At 44.1% G+C, this 16,538-nt stretch overlaps 1 protein-coding gene across 2 annotated transcripts in view; it reads right to left on the bottom strand.

Moving 5' to 3' along the window:
• Nucleotides 1–16,538, bottom strand: part of CLIP2 (CAP-Gly domain containing linker protein 2) — a 158,035-nt gene that overhangs the window by 90,540 nt on the left and 50,957 nt on the right. For both annotated transcript variants that reach the window (XM_068268525.1, XM_068268526.1), the window contains exon 2: nt 12,044–12,267. In XM_068268525.1, coding sequence (XP_068124626.1) covers nt 12,044–12,155 — 112 coding nt within the window. In that variant the 5' untranslated portion in view covers nt 12,156–12,267. The remainder of the gene's footprint in view (nt 1–12,043; nt 12,268–16,538) is intronic.

The following is a 16,538-nucleotide window of genomic DNA, read 5'->3' as shown; positions in this document are numbered from 1 at the left end:
GGCTTCCCTAATAGTTTGCACACTTTTCTGCCAGTTAGACTGAGCATCTACCATTCATAAGTGCTTTCAAAATAAAGAAAATCCTGAGAATCCCCCATGAGGAGATGAACTGCCCAAAATCTGTCAGATCTATCAGATTTCTACACCTTACTGTAAGTGACAGAAGAATTCCTATTCTGTAATTCATACTGTATTTCACCCAAATGTACATTTTATATGTATGCATATACTTGTATTTTTAAATTTATTTTTTTCATTCATATATCATTTTAATATGTATTTTAGTGCATTATAAAATATTAATTTTATTAGCTGTAATTTAAGAGTTAACTTAACACTAGGGATGATCAATGAGATGCAAATACTTTGGAGTTGATGAAAATGTATATGCAAATATATGCAGCTTGAAAATGGACCAATCAAGTTCCACCCAGGTTTAAATTAATTGGTCCATTTTTAAGCTGCATATATTTGCTTACAAATTACATAAATTTGCATAAACTCAGAAGTATTTGCATCTAATTGATCATCCCTACTTAAAGTGACACTGAAGCGGAAAAAAAATGATATAATGAATTGGTTGTGTAGTACAGATAATTACTAGAACATTAGTAGCAAAGAAAATATTCTCATATTATTTTCAGTTATATAGTGTTTTTTATAACAATGCATCATTCTCTAATATTTGCAGTTTACACACTACTAAGCGTTCTAAATGTTTTACAGAGCAGGCCAGTGAACTATTGGCCTGTCCTCTGGAGAGAAAAAGAAGATACAGTGACTGACAGTTGAGATAACAAGCTTCAGAAGACAGAGCTCTCTGCGACTTTGAAAGTCATGGAGCACAGTGGCTCTTTTGCATTGATAACAACTGGAGTTTCTTAACTTTTCCTGTACTGGAAACAATATTAGACTTATGTCTCTGCTCCTAATGTTTTATTTCTACATATACAAATCATTATATCATAATTGTTTTTTTCGCTTCAGTGTCTCTTTAACATATGTAACTCTTGTCAGCTCCTGTACCAATTCTACATGACTTTCACACTCCCTTTTCTAATGAACATTCATTTGCTATGTTATTAAATTTGTGCTTGGTAACTGCAAGTTAAAGAGGAACTCCAGTGAAAATAATGTAATAAAAAAGTGCTTATTTTTTACAATAATTATGTATAAATAATTTAGTCAGTGTTTGCCCATTGTAAAATCTTTTGAATCCCAGATTTACATTCTGACATTTATTACATGGTAACATTTTTACTGTTGGCAGATGATCTAGCTGCTGCTTGCTGTTTTGGCAGTTGGAAACAGCTGTAAACAGCTATTTCCCACAATGCAATAAGGTTCACAGACAGGAATCTACCAGGAGTACCACGGTCCTCAGAGTTTATTGTGGGAGGGGTTTCACCACAATATCAGTCATACAGCACCCCCTGAAAAGGAATAGATTTCTCATGTAAAAGGGGGTATCAGCTACTGATTGAGATAAAGTTCAATTCTTGGTCGGAGTTTCTCTTTAAGTTATACAGTAGTATTATACACATATGCACTCCCTGCAGAGCTGTTGCGAATTCACAGAGAATGGAACGCAGTGGTGTTGTCTATCAGCCGTAAACCTGGTTCAGATTGTACATGAAGAATGTGCAATAGAGGTAGAATCCCTTCATTCTCCTGCAGAGTACCTGCACATCACTCTTACATGTACCCACAGTTAGATTACCTAGGGCCCGATCAATGGTTCTTGTTCCTGTCTGCACCCTTTACAAGTACTCTTACCAAGGACTAGGCTTGATTTCTATTTAACAGCTACTCTACAGCTATATCTTAAGTTTAGTTAAAATGCATCTCTGGTGTGCATACAAACAACACAGAGGTATACTAATGCTTGAAAGTTAGAATGTCCCAACACAATGGCCTCAATTCACTAAAATCATGCTGGAGATAATAAGGCAAGAGAAAACTTACCTCCACACAGTGAGATAGTTATATCATCTCTCCATTCCTTAAGTTAAATCCTCTGTAGTTAAGTTACCTCCTGTGTAGTTATTTTCAGAATTCTGGCGTTATTTTAAGGATTGAAGAGTTAACTTTAGACATCTCACCTTAATTTAACCACTTGCCGACCACCCACTGCACAGAGGCGGCCGGCAAGTGGATCCCGCACTTTGTAATGTATACAAAGTGTATTATACAGGCTGCCTCCTGCCCTGGTGGTCCCAGTGTCCGAGGGACCACCAGGGCAGGCTGCAGCCACCCTAGTCTGCACCGAAGCACACTGATTTCCCCCCCCCCTGCCCCCTGATCGCCCACAGCACCCCTCAGACCCCCCTCTGCCCACCCCCCAGACCACTGTTTGCACCCAATCACCCCCCTAATCACCCATCAATCACTCCCTGTCACTATCTGTCAACACTATTTTTTTTTATTCCCTAAACTGCCCCCTGCTCCCTCCTGATCACCCCCCCACCCCTCAGATTCTCCCCAGACCCCCCCCCCCTGTGTACTGTATGCATCTATCCCCCTGATCACCTGTCAATCACCTGTCAATCACCTATCAATCACCTGTCAATCACCCATCAATCACCCCCTGTCACTGCCACCCATCTATCAGCCCCTAACCTGCCCCTTGCGGGCAATCTGATCACCCACCCACACCAATAGATCGCCCGCAGATCCGACGTCAGATCACCTCCCAAGTGCAGTGTTTACATCTGTTCTCTACCCTAAACACCCACTAATTACCCATCAATCACCCCCTATCACCACCTGTCACTGTTACCCATCAGATCAGACCCTAATCTGCCCCTTGCGGGCACCCAATCACCCGCCTACACGCTCAGATTGCCCTCAGACCCCCCCCTTATCAATTCGCCAGTGCAATATTTACATCTGTTCTTCCCTGTAATAACCCACTGATCACCTGTCAATCACCCATCAATCACCCCCTGTCACTGCCACCCATCAATCACCCTCTGTCACTGCTACCCATCAATCAGCCCCTAACCTGCCCCTTGCGGGCAATCTGATCACCCACCCACACCAATAGATCGCCCGCAGATCCGACGTCAGATCACCTCCCAAGTGCAGTGTTTACATCTGTTCTCTACCCTAAACACCCACTAATTACCCATCAATCACCCCCTATCACCACCTGTCACTGTTACCCATCAGATCAGACCCTAATCTGCCCCTTGCGGGCACCCAATCACCCGCCTACACGCTCAGATTGCCCTCAGACCCCCCCTTATCAATTCGCCAGTGCAATATTTACATCTGTTCTTCCCTGTAATAACCCACTGATCACCTGTCAATCACCCATCAATCACCCCCTGTCACTGCCACCCATCAATCACCCTCTGTCACTGCTACCCATCAATCAGCCCCTAACCTGCCCCTTGCGGGCAATCTGATCACCCACCCACACCAATAGATCGCCCGCAGATCCGACGTCCGATCACCTCCCAAATGCAGTGTTTACATCTGTTCTCTACCCTAAACACCCACTAATTACCCAGCAATCATCCCCTGTCACTGCTACCTATCAGATTAGACCCCTATCTGCCCCTAGGGCACTCAATCACCCGCCCACACCCTCAGAACGCCCTCAGACCCCAGCCCTGATCACCTCGCCAGTGCATTGCTTGCATCTATTCCCCCCTCTAATCACACCTTGAGACACCCATCAATCACCTCCTGTCACCCCCTAGCACACCTACCCATCAGATCAGGCCCTAATTTGCCCGTGTGGGCTCCTGATCACTCGGCCAAACCCTCAGATCCCCCTCAGACCCCCTTCCGATCACCTCCCCAGTGCATTGATTGCATTTATTTTCCCCTCTAACCACCCCCTGAGACACCCATCAATCACCTCCTGTCACCCCCCTAGCACTCCTAGCCATCAGATCAGGCCCAATACAACCTGTCATCTAAAAGGCCACCCTGCTTATGACCGGTTCCACAAAATTCGCCCCCTCATAGACCGCCTGTCATCAAAATTTGCAGATGCTTATACCCCTGAACAGTCATTTTGAGACATTTGGTTTCCAGATTACTCACGGTTTTGGGCCCGTAAAATGCCAGGGTGGTATAGGAACCCCACAAGTGACCCCATTTTAGAAAAAGACACCCCAAGGTATTCTGTTAGGTGTATGACAAGTTCATAGAAGATTTTATTTTTTGTCAAAAGTTAGCGGAAATTGATTTTTATTGTTTTTTTTTCACAAAGTGTCATTTTTCACTAACTTGTGACAAAAAATAAAATCTTCTATGAACTCGCCATACACCTAACAGAATATCTTGGGGTGTCTTCTTTCTAAAATGGGGTCACTTGTGGGGTTCCTATACTGCCCTGGCATTTTAGGGGCCCTAAACCGTGAGGAGTAGTCTAGAAAACAAATGCTTCAAAATAACCTGTGAATAGGACATTGGGCCCCTTAGCACACCTAGGCTGCAAAAAAGTGTCACACATGTGGTATCGCCGTACTCAGGAGAAGTAGTATAATGTGTTTTGGGGTGTATTTTTACACATATGCATGCTGGGTGGGAGAAATCTCTCTGTAAATGGACAATTGTGTGTAAAAAAAATCAAACAATTGTCATTTACAGAGATATTTCTCCCACCCAGCATGGGTATGTGTAAAAATACACCCCAAAACACATTATACTACTTCTCCTGAGTACGGCGGTACCACATGTGTGGCACTTTTTTACACCCTAAGTACGCTAAGTTGCCCAAAGTCCAATGAGTAGCTTTAGGATTTCACAGGTCATTTTGCGACATTTGTGTGAGGAAACACGGAAAGGCAGCCGCTTGCTCTCAGAGCAGGGCGGCTGCTTCTGCGTCCAGCATGGCGGCGCAACGCGGGGAAACCGCCGCATGCCACATGAATGGCACGGGGGAGTTCGCGTTGCTTGCGGCCAGCGGTAGGGGTGAACGCGGGGAAGCCACCGCGTGCGATGCGGCGGCCCCCACGGCAGGCGTGCGAGCCAGGCATGGTGTGGCTGGGACTCATAGTCCCTCTAGATTCAGAATGACACGCGTGCGCGCGGAGAGGCAGAGCCTATATGGCAGCCAGAGAGAGGTCAGCTGACCAGGACAATTCTGCTCCTCCTCATTGGTCCAGCACTTAGGGAGGTGCTGGAGGGGGATCTTGTATATATATTGCTGGTTGTTCATAGAGATGGGAAGTTCGGATCTTTTCAATGATCCGGATGATTCGAATCGGATCATTGAAAAGATCCGGATCTTTGATCCGAATCTCGGATCATTTTACTACCGAAGCATTCGGGGTGAAATGACTAGCAGGACAGGTCTTTCCCTGCTGTGGACAGGAGAAGGGGAGGGGGGTGGACACACAGAGAGAAGGGGAGAAGATGGACAGAGGGCAAGGAGTGGGCAGAGAAGGGAGGAGGGACGAGCAGAGAGCAGAAATGTTTGTTTGCACACAATACCCACATGCAGCAATCATATGCTTTACATGTATTTCACCTATATGCTCATCTGTATACTTTGACTGCAAACGTCGCACAGTGAAGGAAAGCAATCCCAGAAGATAAGTGCAGCTGTTTAGTGCCGAGTGCAGTGCAATCACAGTGCCTGCAAAGTTACTGAGCTGTGCTGAGCCAAAAGCTTCCAATGTGATCACTGGGCACAACTACGGAACAGACAGCCTGTAATGGGCAGCACATTATAGCCAGTATGTGTGCTCTACACATATCTGGCAGTGGCACCCATGTCCCCTCTCTCTCATCTACCTGCTGTCCCTGCAAGGCTGCCTCGCATCCAACAGAGCGATCCATCTCAGCTCTGCTTCCAGGAGCCCGCTGCCCGCTGAGAGGGGGCGTGTCGCTTCTGGCCCCGCCCCTTTTGCTATCCGAATCGTTCATTTTGATGATTCGGATGATCGACTCATAAAATAGATTCGGATCAAAGATCCGAATCGTTCATGATCCGGACAACACTAGTTGTTAAGTTGTTCTTTGTCTGGCGTTGCGATCACATAGTGGTAGCACTCAGACCTGAGTCAGATCCTAAAGTGTGCCGGGACCAGCTGGAGCTGTAATCCTACACTTAGTTAGATTCTGTTGATAGTTTAAAGTACTAGTTTGATTGTGATTATCTGTTATGACTTTCTGCCTGCCTGACCATTCTCCTGAACTCTGATCCTGTACTTTGTCATTCTGATACTCTGTTGCCGAACCCCTGCTCGTCCTTAGACTCTGCATCTGCCTACTGATTTTGTACCTCGATATTTCTGATACCCTGTTGCCGAACCCTGCCTATTCTTTAGACTCCGCCTCTGCCTTCTGAATCTGTACTTTATCTGTCCGTGTGTTTACGACCTGGCTTGTCCGACCTCGAGAACCGACCTTACTGTTTGAGGCGGTTCCCAGTCCTGGTAGTGACACTTCCCCTTGAGTGTCACTCTCGTTCCCTCTCTCAGCCTGACTCCTCCTTCCGGGGGAGTCTAGAAGGAATTGTGCAGGACTCCTCACTTCTCTGAGGCCCAGCCATCTGTATATTACTGTTTGCACCAAACACTCTTACTTCTCAGGTGTCCAGAGGTTAGCTTATATATCTGATTATCGGTGATACTGCAGATCATCTATAATCTGGTATATATCTGTATTCCCAGTGATACTGCAGATCACCGGTAATCAGATCCTCTCTGTGTTGCACTGATCGTTACAATTTGGTTTCAAGACTACTCCTCACGGTTTAGGGCCCCTAAAATGCCAGGGCATTATAGGAACCCCACAAATGACCCCATTCTAGAAAGAAGACACCCAAAGGTATTCCGTTAGGAGTATGGTGAGTTCATAGAAGATTTTAATTTTTGTCACAAGTTAGCGGAAAATGACACTTTGTGAAAAAAAACAATTCAAATCAATTTCCGCTAACTTGTGACAAAAAAAAAATTTTCCAATGAACTCACCATACTCCTAACAGAATACCTTGGGGTGTCTTCTTTCTAAAATGGGGTCATTAGTGGGGTTCCTATACTGCCCTGGTATTTTAGGGGCCCTAAACCGTGAGGAGTAGTCTTGAAACAAAAATGACCTGTGAAATCCTAGTACTCATTGGACTTTGGGCCCCTTAGCGCAGTTAGGGTGCTAAAAAGTGCCACACATGTGGTATCACCGTACTCAGGAGAAGTAGTATAATGTGTTTTGGGGTGTATTTTTACACATACCCATGCTGAGCGGGAGAAATCTCTCTGTAAATGGACAATTGTGTGTAAAAAAAATCAAAGAATTGTCATTTATAGAGATATTTCTCCCACCCAGCATGGGTATGTGTAAAAATACACCCCAAAACACACTATACTACTTCTCTTGAGTACGGCGGTACCACATGTGTGGCACTTTTTTACACCCCAAGTGCACTAAGGGGCCCAAAGTCCAATGAGTAGCTTTAGGATTTCACAGGTCATTTTGCGACATTTGGTTTCAAGACTACTCCTCACGGTTTAGGGCCCCTAAAATGCCAGGGCAGTATAGGAACCCCACAAATGACCCCATTCTAGAAAGAAGACACCCAAAGGTATTCCGTTAGGAGTATGGTGAGTTCATAGAAGATTTTATTTTTTGTCACAAATTAGCGGAAAATGACACTTTGTGAAGAAAACCAATTAAAATCAATTTCCGCTAACTTGCGACAAAAAATAAAATCTTCTATGAACTCGCCATACTCCTAACAGAATACCTTGGGGTGTCTTCTTTCTAAAATGGGGTCATTAGTGGAGTTCCTATACTGCCCTGGCATTTTAGGGGCCCTAAACCGTGAGGAGTAGTCTTGAAACAAAAATGACCTGTGAAATCCTAAAGGTACTCATTGGACTTTGGGCCCCTTAGCGCAGTTAGGGTGCAAAAAAGTGCCACACGTGGTATCACCGTACTCAGGAGAAGTAGTATAATGTGTTTTGGGGTGTATTTTTACACATACCCATGCTGAGTGGGAGAAATATCTCTGTAAATGGACAATTGTGTGTAAAAAAAAAATCAAACAATTGTCATTTACAGAGATATTTCTCCCACCCAGCATAGGTATGTGTAAAAATACACCCCAAAACACATTATACTACTTCTCCTGAGTACGGCAATACCACATATCTGGCACTTTTTTGCAGCCTAACTGCACTGCGCTAAGGGGCCCAAAGTCCAATGAGCACCTTTAGGCTTTACAGGGGTGCTTACAATTTAGCACCCCCCAAAATAACAGTAAACACACCCCACAAATGACCCCATTTTGGAAAGTAGACACTTCAAGGTATTCAGAGAGGGGCATGGTGAGTCCGTGGCAGATTTCATTTTTTTTTGTCGCATGTTAGAAGAAATGGAAACTTTTTTTTTTTGTCAGAAAGTGTCATTTTCCGCTTACTTGTGACAAAAAATAATATCTTCTATGAACTCACTATGCCTCTCAGTGAATACATTGGGATGTCTTCTTTCCAAAATGGGGTCATTTGGGGGGTATTTATACTATTCTGGAATTCTAGCCCCTCATGAAACATGTCAGGTGGTCAGAAAAGTCAGAGATGCTGGAAAATGGGAAAATTCACTTTTTGCACCATAGTTTGTAAACGCTATAACTTTTACCCAAACCAATAAATATAGGCTGAATGGGGTTTTTTTTTATCAAAAACATGTTTGTCCACATTTTTCGTGCTGCATGTATACAGAAATTTTACTTTATTTGAAAAATGTCAGCACAGAAAGTTAAAATCATTTTTTTGACAAAATTTATGTCTTTTTTGATGAATATAATAAAAAGTAAAAATCGCAGCAGCAATCAAATAGCACCAAAAGAAAGCTTTATTAGTGACAAGAAAAGGAGCCAAAATTAATTTAGGTGGTAGGTTGTATGAGCGAGCAATAAACCGTGAAAGCTGCAGTGGTCTGAATGGAGAAAAAAGTGCCTGGTCCTTAAGGGGAGTAAAGCCCACAGTCCTCTAGTGGTTAAAGACAGACGAGTTAACTTTAGGTTTGCCTGAGGTAAAATGTTTCCTGAATACTACATGCCTCATCACCATGGTGAAAACTCTAGAAACGTTATTAAAGACAGGAGATAAGCTTGTCTGTTTAATAAGATTCAATGGAACCCTGTATCATCTGGGTTTCGGTGCATACATCTGCCCCCTTGCAGGAAATGGCCACGGCCTTCTCTATATCAGATATAGAAAAGGTAGAGGCCTTCTTCTGCAAGGTGGTGGGGCTACACACTGGAACCCAGCTGATATGGGGCTCCAGTAAATGTTATTATACAGACAACATGCTGGGTCATTCACGTTGGCAATGACAGGCCAGGAAGGTCGACAGAGTAGAATATCAGCTTCCTGTCCAGAAGCTTTATCTTGTTCCCAAAAACAGATGCCATCTTAATATAGCTTTAAAATTCTTAAGCTTTGGCAGTGATGAAAATAATTTTATGTTACAATCTTTCTATCAACAAGATTGTATTGATATGTAAATCAGAGGCGTTGGGAGTCGGTGGAATGATAAACTGAGGAGTCGCAGTTGGATGATTTTTGTACTGACTCCACAGCCCTGTCACAACTCTATGACTTGATACAAATACATAGCAGACACATGGTGGGAGAAAAGATAATCAAGTCCAACAAAAAAGTCAGGGCCAAACTAGCATCTGCTGGGGTCCATTGCTTTATCCCTCACTCCAGCAGTATCAATCTGATGGCAAATCCTGCTCTGGTGTGGTGCCCTTTGTCTATCTGTGGCCGCCATATTAGTATTTCTACTGTATTATTTGATACAAATATTTCTTTATTACTGAAGATATGTATTTATCAATACAAATATACGGTAAGACTATATTTTTAGGTGCATGGGTACTTGGGAACACTGTTAATATATTTTTCAGCAAGATAAAATACAAACTAAGCTAGATGATTACAATAAATTCTGCCACAAGACAGAGGGAAGGTTTAGCATTCCACCTGCTAGGTTTAGCTATTGTGTGGAAAGCTTGGTTCAGCTCTGCTATTGTTTATCCCTGTAATGCTTATAACAAGCAAAACACTGAAATCAGCAGTGCTTCATTTGTATTCCAAGCCATAGTTTCCACACAAAAACACATCACATCACAAAGTAACCCTCAGTCGCTTTCTACTGTTCTAATAATAGTTCAGCTTTTGTCTCATAATAGTTTTACATTTTGATCTCTGCAAAGTGTTTATATTGCAAGTAAATATTGAATAAAGGCTAATTATCATGGGGGATGACAGTGCAGCAACCTCTCTGACCACATTTTCTGTAGGCCAGGTTTGTTTGGGGAATTCCCATGCTCACTTGGAGAGCTAAACCCTAGTTCTGGCTAGCTGTATTATGGTGCACTAAGGGCAAATATATCCTAAGCTTGACCAAGGCAGCTGTGGGTCAGAGGCAATGATGAAAGGTTAAAGTCATATTGGAAAGATTTGTGTAGTGTTCACTAATGTGGTGTTCCCTAATGTTTCAAATTCATTGAAGCATTAATCAACAAGGTTTTTAAATGCACGTTTAGGTATTAATATTGTGCATTAAACCGCCATCTTCTTTCTAGGACTTTACTGATTCCGCAATCCCATGCACAATCCCGATGGCCCCAGAGACAGGAGGGATTGGTGGAAGGGGACATGTGTCCCCTGAGCCAATCCGTGCCTGTTTAGTGTGAATGACTGCTGTTACAGCCAGTAACAGCAATCATTCTCAAAATGCATACAGGAAGTACATGACTTCCTGTAACGATTGTGCACGCACATGTGTGCACACACGCAAACCCCCCCTTCTGCAACAGTGATTGGTCAAAGTGCTCATGTGATCCCTTGACCAATCAGTATTCTCCTAGTCCCTCAATGATCACCATTACTTCTAGTAGCAATGATTGTTGAAAGGGACCCTGGGGTCCCTGAACCAATCAGTGTGCTTGAAGGTCCGTACCCACAACACAATTTTTGCAACAACTTTTTTCACGATGGGCTACTTTTTTCACAATAAATGATCGTTTTCATGATACTGTGTAACATTGTTTAACAATGGCGGATCCCTGAGCAACTGATCGCTTAGATCCTCATTTATTCTCTTGCCCACCCTCATGCCATCCTTGTCATGTGAACTGTGTTGCACAAAAGTAATACAGAACTTATTATTCACTACTAGAAATAATCCCGCCTGTTTAAAAACGGGCGCTAGGGCTCTGCTGCGACCCCCCTCACCCCCTTCTTCCACCTTCACGCTTGCAACGTCCGCTCCTGTGCGCACGGATGCACATCGCGGCATGTTCGCACATGTTGGCACCCCTGCACCTGTCCTCCTGTTGTCCCAAGTCCTCCCACTCCTGCACACAAGGCCACGCTCCCGCATGTGCACACACGCCTTCCCGCTGCACCCGTCCTCCTGCTATCCCAAGTCGGCTCACTGCTGTGCACACGGCCGCGCTCCCGTGCACACGCCCGCCTCCTGCACCTATCCTCCTGCTGTCCCAAGTCCGCCTGCGTGCCGCGCATGTGCGCTGGGCAAAAGAGGGACACAGAAGACAGGGGGAGAAGACCTGCATGTAAGCAGCTGGTCTGGGAAAGGGTGTAAAGACAGGTTGACAGTCCTGAAAGAGGGACAAATGAGGAGGAAAGATGGACAGAGAGAGGGACAGGGTTCCCCAAAGAGGAACTGTCCTACCAAAAGAGGGACAGTTGGAAGCTATACACACAAAGGGAAATTATTTGTTTAAAATAAAAATGAGCCTTTGGTAGGGACATCAGTTGAGAAAACAGTTGCTGTGGAAAATGTGTGAGCATTACTGGTATATAAATATGTGTAATAATTATATCTATATATGGCATGCATACCTGAAATTGTTGTTGAATTGTAAAATATTGATACTTCCCTATTGATGGTGACTTATATTGAATTGTTTAGCTCAGAAGACATACTTATTTGTGTATAGCTTAGTGGACACATTTATTTGTATGTAGATTAGAGGACACGTTTATTTGTGTGTAGCTTAGTGGGCATATTTATTTGTGTGCAGTCACATATGACAAGTACGTACTTTCCTTGGAGCCAGCACTGGCAGTAGCAGCAGTTCCTGCTGAAGATCTTCCCACTGGGCTGGAATGTTTGGCTCCCCTGCCTGGGATTTTCAGTCCACTTGGTTTCAGCATATTTGTGGCTGTGGCTTCACCTTGTCAGCAATTTCACCTCCTCAGTCAGAATCTTCTCACGTTTAACCATTAGTCTTCTGTGGTTTGGCTGCTTCTTTTCATGCTTAAAAGCCTAAAAATAAAAAGCACCATTGTTCACACAAAATATATACTGGCAAGTGGCAACAGACCGTAATTTAGCTTTGGCATTTGTTCCATAGAATTTGGTTACGCTCAACTATACATAATATTGTTTCTTTCAGCCAAAAAAAGAGAAAAGGGTAAAGTTTAAATAAGCCTGTAGTGGAGGCATAAGAGGGGAGAATGAAACCAAGGTCGGTTGCACTCCTGGGGCTTAATTCACTAAAGCGTGCAAAGTGTTAGCACGCCAGTGAAAAGCCACTTTGCACGTGCTAACATGCTTTGCACGTGCTAACTAGGGTGCTAAGTAGTTTGCACATGCAAACTACGGTGCTAAGTAGTTTGCATGTGCAAACTACGGTGCTAACTACTTAGCACCCTAGTTAGCACGTGCAAAGCTTTTAGGCGTGATAACTGAGTTATCACGCTTTTGTGAATCAAGCCCCTAATGTTAGCAGTGTGCTGCAGAGCAAGCACCGCATCGCACCACAGAAATCAGCCTACACAGCGCCACAGTATAGCGCTGCCTGCGGCTAGTGATGTATTCCCTGCTGGGCAGGAAGTATGTAACTAGGATTCCCGTCGGACGGCACATGGGCACCGCACCGTGCTCTCATCCTGCACACTTACTGCGTCACCCCTTGACTTACATTGCTGCATAATCTGTGCGGTAGGCATGGATCATGCAGTAACACGCTGCAGACTTTGGGTGGGGGATTGCGAGGACAATCAAGTCATCTGTCTCTTTTCATAAAATCTGATCAATTATTTTAAATACCATTAAAACTAAACCCCATCCGGCTTTTTTTGTCCTGGTCATGGAACCCCTTGCTTCTCATATTAGATGTGATCCTAACATATGGGGATATGAAGTAGGTAATCTTAACCGTAAGCTCAGCCTGTTCGCTGTGTCCTCCTCTGCATGGGCACAGTACAGGAAGTTTCCAACATTGCGGCGGGTCAGAGGTTCGTATTGGTAGGCATTCACAAGTCAGGAACTCCCTGCATTCGGACTATAAGATGCAGTGACTTTCCCCCCCTGCATTTGGGGGAGAAAAAGTGAGTCTTATAGTCCAAAGAATACAGTATACGACTTTCAAAGTCACATATTTTGCTGGCATGGGGAGGCAGAGCTTTCCGCTGTAGCTCTGCCTCCAGTTCATTCCATCACCACCAATCTCCACAGTGAAAAAATAATGAGAGCGGCGGGGAGAGGCAGTGATCGGCTGTGATTGAATAGACTAGAGGCAGAGCTACAGCACAAAGCTCTGCCTCCTCCAGGAAGTACCGGAGGATTTCGCCCCGGGGCTTTTCAGTACAAGACCTTGTACTGTGGATGAAAAGGATTCTGAAATAAAAAGAGGTATTTTTTAATGCTTATGACTCTCTTTAAAGTGTACCCATTTCCAAAATGAAATACTTACCTAAGAAGGGGGAAGCCATTGGATCCTGTAAAGGCTTCCCACTGCGTCAACCATTCCCATGCTGCCACTTGTAAAGAGGGCTCTCAAGCCTCTATAGCAGGGGTGTCAAAATCAAGCTTGTTGGGGGCCAAAATCTAAAGCATAGTCTAAGTTGTAGGCCAAGTAGTTTATTAAGATTTAACAATTATTAAACATTCTCAAATAAAGTGGCGTAACTTTAGTTGTGGGAGGGCCTGGGTCCCCACTCCTCCCCCTTAGGCAGAGTAGCACAGTGGACAAGTTTAATATTTACTGGCTCGAGGGCTGCTTCGGGTCCCCTCTAATCCTCCTGACATGAGCCACATGCTCTATGCTGTATGTGGTTCTGAATGCATGTCATGTGATCGGAAGCTGGATGTATGAAAATGGAGGTGGAGGTGGGTGTCTCAGGCTCAGATGGGATCGGTGACAGCCTCTTTGCGTCCTTCTGGACACTTGGTCACGCAGGAACGTGTGAACGTAGCTTTTCATTTTCTTAAAGTAGTAATTAAATTTTGTTGGTCATATGTACAGTGCCAAGCAAGCAACCATAAACTTTTATTGATTATGTAGGTAATGTAACATGTGGATACTGTGTAGTGTGACTTGTGTTGAGTGCTGTGTAATGTTTGTGGTATGAATGCATACTGTGAACTTTCATGGTATAGTTAATCAAATGTTATTGCTGACATAAATGTTTAATGTAAGACACTGTGAAGCTGCAGCACACTGCTGGGGACACTGTGAATATTATAATAGTATTTATGGCATTTAAAAAGTATGAATAGTCCTGGACAAATGTAAATTTTTTTAACCACTTCAGGATTCTGCGTACGCTTAAGTACGCCCCTGAATCCTGAAGTGGATTCCATGGAGCGGCCGTTCCATGTCAGTTCACGGAGGGTGACTCCGTGAACACCCTGCGAGCTGCCGATCACAGCTCGCAGGGTAAATGTAAGCACACGGGGAAGATCTTCCCCGCCCGGTGTTTACATATATACGGCGCTGCTGCGCAGCAGCGCCTTGACGGAGATCGGCGATCCCCGGCCTCTGATTGCCCGGGGATCGCCGGCATCTGATAGGCAGAAGCCTATCCTATCAGGCGCAGGACGGAAGGGAGGGAAGGAGGCCAGGAAGCGCTGCGGAGGGGGGCTTTGAAGAGCCTCTCCCCAAAAGCGCAAGTAGCCGGCGGCGATCAGAACCCCCCAGCAGGACATCCCCCTAGTGGGGAAAAAAGGGGGGAAGTCTGATCGCCCTGGCTGCTATCTGATCGGTGCTGCGGGCTGGAGAGCCCACGCAGCACCGATCAGCAAAACCACCCCCTGGTACAGAAGTGGTTAATATATATTTTTGTTTACATTTTCCTTCAGTGATGGAACTGCTTGAGGCTTAGCTAGATGAGTGCATGTTAGGTAATGAATGCTAACTTTGCTATGTTTTTAAAGCATACACTGTTAAAGTAAACATTATTTAAATTAATAACACATACTTTTGTATGCACATAATTCTTTAACAGCGCAAAGTATTACGTGCATTAAAAACATCAACTTTTTATTGTTTCACTACCAACCGCTATCTAATGATTGCGTTATACCGTACTTGCTGATAGCGAGATTGCTTGTAGTGTTATGCGGATATCGCACACATCGTTATGCCGTACACGTGTTATGAAAAGCGCTGTTTAGTGAATCAACCCCATAGTGAGGGGATAATGGCCTTTAAAATGATTGGACCCGCAGGAACTCAGGGCAGGACGAGTGGAGCTCTCATCATTGCCAATTAGCAGGCATAAGTTTGTAGCGCTCGCTATGCTGCTCGGATAAGGCACGCTAACTCTGATAAGGCACGTTAACTTTAATAATTGCCTTATCAGTGATGATCGAAATCAGCTAATTACGATTACGCAAAATTTTGCGTAAATGTTTGCATTTACGCTTATACATAATTACGATTTGTAAATTCAATTCATTTCATATAGTGATTCCTAATTTCGGCTAAAATTTCACGTAACTTTCGCGTAATTTTGTGCTGACTGGCATTGAATAGCAAAGCCTTAATACATGTTAGTGACACCAAAATTGCTACATGTGTTAGGGAGAATTGTGGGTACAAGTCAAAAAAATATTTTTCCAAAAAGACCATGTAGTTTTTGAGAAAATCGATTTTAAATATGCAAAGAAAAAATGTTTTTTTTTTAAAAAGTGACAGTTTAAAAACCATTTTTCAAAAACCAATATTCTCTTTAACATATCGTGTTTCCCCAAAAATAAGACACTGAGTTATATTAATTTTTCATCCAAAATATGTGCTAGGGCTTATTTTTGGGGAGGTCTTATATTTGTAGGGGTAGCCAGATCCCCCTTTAGTATAAAGCCAGATCCCCCCAGTATAAAGCCAGATCCCCCTCCCCTCCACGTATATAGCCAGATCCCCCCAAATAAATAGCCAGATCCCTCAAGTATATAGCCAGATCCCCTCGCTAGTATAAGTTGCAGATAACCTCACCACCACCACTACACACCCGATTTACCTCCCCTGCTTCTGCCCCTCTCCTCCAGAAACTCGGATCCCCCTGCAGGCTGCAGCTAGCACTGTGCATAATTCAGCCTGAGCTCCGAGCTGCAGAGCCTCACCGATCAGCGGTGAAGGCAGCTAAAGTTGTACAGTAACAGCGCCGGCCTCTACAGGTAGTAAACAGAGATCACTTCCTGTACATGGGCTCTGTTACTGTTCAAGTTTGGCTGCCTTCACTGCTGATGCATCTGAATTATGCACAGCGTTAGCCACAGTACACAGGGGGATCCAACTTTCTGGAGGAGAG

Source organism: Hyperolius riggenbachi, chromosome 2 (genome assembly GCF_040937935.1).
Source record: "Hyperolius riggenbachi isolate aHypRig1 chromosome 2, aHypRig1.pri, whole genome shotgun sequence".
Classification (NCBI taxonomy): domain Eukaryota; kingdom Metazoa; phylum Chordata; class Amphibia; order Anura; family Hyperoliidae; genus Hyperolius; species Hyperolius riggenbachi.
Note: the sequence above shows the minus strand (reverse complement) of the source record. Positions and strands in the feature narration are given on the sequence as shown.